Source organism: Mastomys coucha, unplaced genomic scaffold, assembly GCF_008632895.1.
Source record: "Mastomys coucha isolate ucsf_1 unplaced genomic scaffold, UCSF_Mcou_1 pScaffold15, whole genome shotgun sequence".
NCBI classification, from domain to species: Eukaryota; Metazoa; Chordata; class Mammalia; order Rodentia; family Muridae; genus Mastomys; species Mastomys coucha.
This window is the reverse complement of record NW_022196897.1, coordinates 118487759-118492353: the sequence shown is the minus strand read 5'-3', so window position 1 is coordinate 118492353 and position 4595 is coordinate 118487759. Positions and strand designations below refer to the sequence as shown.

The window sequence follows — 4595 nt, the reverse complement described above, 5'->3', positions numbered from 1 at the left end:
TTTATTTTGGGGACCTCACTAGTCCTCAGCTTTGAGAACTATCTCCAGGGTAGCAGCTGCTTTCTCATCCTCCCTTGTCAGAGTTTAAGTTTATCCATGGCTTACTTTTCCAGGTGGCAATCGAGTTTGACCAAAACGTCTCCATCGCATTCACCTGCCTAAGTGCTGATTGCAAGATTGTCCACGAGTACATTGGGGGCTACATCTTCTTGTCCACACGATCCAAGGACCAAAATGAAACACTCGATGAGGACCTCTTTCACAAACTGACTGGCGGTCAGGACTGAAGTGAAGCCGGCCAACTTGGCCTACACGGACTAGGAGTACCTTCCAGAGTGGATAGGATCTGTGGCTTTCCCTGTGTGTAGCTTGCGGACCAACACAATGTATGCTTGCCATCAGATGCCCAGGATCTGCCTCGTCTGAGTACACTGAACACATCCCTCTCCTTACTTTGCCTCACACTGCCAGCAGTAAACTGGGCTCCTGCTGCTTTTCCTGTAAAGTGGGTGGGGAGAGAGAGGGCTGGTACTCTATGGATGCTCTAAGGCCCATCATTTCTCCAGCTCTGTGGCTTTGCAGGCACAAGCAAGTGCTATCCAGCAGCTGGCCTGCTTATATGCCTCACAGTAAGTCAGCAGAGAGAAGAGTGGGGTAAAAGGGATGCATAGCGAGTAGAAATCTCACTCCACACCCTCAGGTCCTTCCTTAACAAAACTGAGCATAGCTGTCATCTTGCCAAAGAGGTAGAGGGAGCCTTGGCATCTTTTTTCTTTGGAGGTCAAAGAGATGAGTGGGAAAGAGCAGGTTACAGTGGTCTTCAACATCCTCAGTTTACTGTGACTGTCACATCTCTTAAGGTGACCACTCACCATCTGGTCTCATCATTGGTCCTCATTGTATTGCTGACATGAGAAGCTCCATTCCTAGGGAATCCCACAGACACATTGAAATCCTTCTTAAAGACACGGGTACTGAAGGGATACATGGGAGCCCATTGTTAGCCAAGATCCATAACTCAGTCGATTCGATTCTGGACTGGGTCTCAAGAAAACAGACCTGTAGACAGCAACAATCAAATTATGGACCCATGAAGGAGGGCAGTTTTGGTAGAAGCTCAGGCAGTCCCTATGGTGGTAGCTATGGATCTAGAGGTGGAAGTGGTAGATATGGTAGCAGAAGGTTTTAAAATAAAACAGAAACGGCTACAGTTCTTAGCAGGAGAGAGAGAGGAGTTGTCAGGAAAGCTACAGGTTACTTTGAGATGGTCGTCCCAAATGCATTAGAGGAACTGTAAAAATCTGCCACAGAAGGAACGATGATCCATAGTCAGAAAAGTCACTGTGGCTTAAACAGGAGCCCTTCTTGTTCAGGACTGTCACAGCCACAGTTTGCAAAAAGTGCAGCTATTGGTTAATGCAATGTAGTGTCAATTAGATGTACATTCCTGAGATCTTTTTTTTTCTTTTTCTTTTTCTTTTTCTTTTTCTTTTTCTTTTTTTCTGGCTGTCCTGGAACTCACTCTGTAGACCAGGCTGGCCTTGAACCATTCCCGAGATCTTAAAAAAAAAACGGGGGGGGGGGGAATAAAAGAAAAGAGGCCCAGCTCTCTATTAATCAAAAGCACCTTGCTGGCACTAGGAAGCTAGGTCAGCAATTAAGAGGGTTTGCTGCTCCTGCACAGGACCTCAACTGAGTTCCAAGTACCTAGCTTTAAGGGATCTGATGCCTTCTTCTGAACTCTGTGGGCACCTGCACGTGCGCGCGCGTGTACACACACACACACACACACACACACACACACACACACACACTAAAAACTACTCAAAAAAAAAAAAAAAGTCTGGCAGGATTCCAAGTCCAGTCAGGCCTCCGTTCCAACCAACAAGGAAAGGCCGGCAAGTCCGTTCCAGAGTCCACCATGTAGAAATTCGGCTTTCAGACCCCGGGCTGGGTCTGGGTTGTAAGAAAGTGTTCTTCTTACTACTCAGCTGCATTGTTGATGTGGAGCCTGCCTCTTCGATTCTTGCCATTTCCCCTAAACATCTTCAGCTTTGTAAATCACAAGAGAATAGCAGACTCTTGGGGGCTGCTTTTTGCAGTATCCTCCCTGCCCTGCTACAAGCCTAAGCCCTTGACAGCCGCCTGAATGTCATAATCTGGTTTTTCGGTAAGAGGGAATGAGTGGGGTTTGAGTAGGTGGAGCCTTGGAGCTAAAGGGAGGTGTTTTCTTTTGTAGATAAACTGCCTTCTCCTTCCACGCAAACTCAGACTGCATAGATAGAGCAAGAACTCTCCTTGAACTCTGCCTTTCTCCTATGCTGTGTGTTTCAGGGTTCTGGATGGAGCCCAGAGACCTTCAAACCTCAGCTGTTACTTTGTTTCCCAACAAAGCCACCTGGGAAGGGAGAGTGCCAGGAGTCAGGAGACAGTCCTGGCTTGAGACCACAGACCTGAGCCAGAAGAACCTTCTGAAGGTTTCTTTTAGCCTCTCCCTAGAGGTGTGTACTCATGAAACTATCCAGGTATCCACTCACTGAATTTCTGGGGCTCAACTTTGCTTGGAAGTGCTTTAAGCATTTGGAAGATCTGGCGGCCATCATAAGGAGCTTAATTTGGGGTATTTTTATGCAGACAAGTATGTGAAGTGCTGCAGTAAACATGGTTCTATTCTTCCCTCTGCTGTCCTGGGCTCTATAGTTTAGGGCCTAGACAGGGTGCAGTATACTCCTGGGTACACTACACTAGGCTGAGTGTAGTATATACACAGTGCACCCACCTTTAATCCCAGAACTCCAAAGGCAGATGCTGGCAGACCTCTGTGAGTCTGAGGCCAGCCAGGGCTCCGTAATCACAGCCTTTCTCAAATGAAAATTATTTTCATGCTACAGCCTAGACAGATCTTTCAAATCCTGGTCACAATGACCTCCTTGATTACACGTCACGTTGATTACATGTTGCCCATGAGAAAGCAGCTTCCAGACCTTCAGGTCAGCCCCTCAGCTTTTCATGGTTGGCTGACATTTCCATGAATTGCTTGGAGGAGTTGGCTGCAGACGTTATGTAACTTGGGGTAGCATTTCTCCTGTGGTTACACAGCTACATCTCAAAGGAATAAATTGGGATAAGAAGAAAATGTTAAATGCCACTGTTCTAAAGAGAAGTTTGGTCCTTTTTTTCAGGGGAGGCGGTTAACATTTGGATACCAATGGTCAGGTGACTTGTCCTTGGTGAAATTTTAATTTGTCCCCCACACACATCCCATTTGCTGTATTATCTGCCATAGATGCTGAAATCTGCATTGTGTTATTTATGAGACTTTAAATTTGATTTTTTATATGTGTTTGAATACAGTCCAGCTGTGTCCCATCCTGCCTGCTGTCTGTTTAAAGGTGACCATTCTCTCTGTTATGAAGGAAGAGCCGCTCAGGCCTGTCATGTGTTTCTGCACACCAAGAGTCCAGCTTCTTCTCCAGGCAACTACAGTATTTGAGCTTGAGTTCTAAGATGTCAACTAAGACCCTTTCTTAGTCTTTGCTTTCAGCTCTTCTCTCTTTGATGAGTATCAGATGTCCTGTCCTATCTTTACTGTGACCTGTCTTGACCCTTTCTAGATCTTGAGAAACTACCAGAAAGCAAATAACTATATATCCAGAGAAAAAGGAAGGGCCAAGGCCCGAGCATTTGATAGCTGGATGCTGAGGGCACCTCTTTATCTAATGGATAATGATCCCTAATAGGTAAAAACCTGTGGTTTCTAGGAATCTCTCTATGCAGTTCTCACGTCAGCCCATAAGGCGCAAAAAGAGCTCATCTACTCACTCTACTGAAGAGCAGAAACTACCTCAGCTTGTTTGACTGAAAAGCCAAAGCCAAGTTCGTCAACCTTCTCCAGCCCTTCCCAACCTTGAGGCACTAGCCACCTCCCACTCAATGAGGCACAGTGTCCCCCACTCCCAGGTTCAGTGTGTCCCAGTGGCTACCGTTCCCAGCCACTAGTCAACATCCCCACATCAGAATCATAGGAAAGTGTCACCAGCTTGGGAAACTGGCTGCACCAGAGTTAGATGGGTAAGATAGAGGTAGACCAAAGAAGTCTGGGAGACAGAGAAATACCTCACTAAAAGGTTTTTGTTATTGTTTTTAATTTGGGTTTTGATTCCTAAACAGTAAGGAAAAAGAGGAATCTTTCCATTTGAAAGTTAGTCCCTTTGTCAGCAGACTTAGAAACCAGGGTGCTATGCAATTAGTATTTCCTGAACTAATTTTAATTGGTCTGAGGATGAATCTCAGTTGGGAGAGTGTATGCCTAGCATGCGTGAAGCATAACTTCAAAGCACATCCAGATAATTGTAAACCTAAGTGTGTATGATAACTTCTCAGATTTCTTTGTATAGGAAACCCTGCTGAGTGAAGAATAGGATCCTTATAATTAAACAAGACCTGAGTCCAGAGTCACATGGAACCCAATCTTTAATGCCACCAGAGGAAAAGGTATAGAAAAAGCCTCCAGGAGCGCTCCCAGCATTTGTGATCACATGACATGCAGACCCTAAGGAGGAGGCAGAGCCCTTTGTAATGGGGCAGAAGACATC

General features: G+C 45.8%; 1 protein-coding gene across 1 annotated transcript in view; it reads left to right on the top strand.

Annotated features, from left to right (window-relative positions):
• Fermt1 (fermitin family member 1) overlaps positions 1-3369 on the top strand; it is a 46719-nt gene extending 43350 nt beyond the window's left edge. Inside the window, exon 15 of the mRNA XM_031372009.1 lies at positions 114-3369. Within this exon, the coding sequence (XP_031227869.1) occupies positions 114-287 (174 nt within the window). The 3' untranslated portion in view covers positions 288-3369. The remainder of the gene's footprint in view (positions 1-113) is intronic.
• The last annotated feature ends 1226 nt before the right edge of the window (positions 3370-4595 follow it).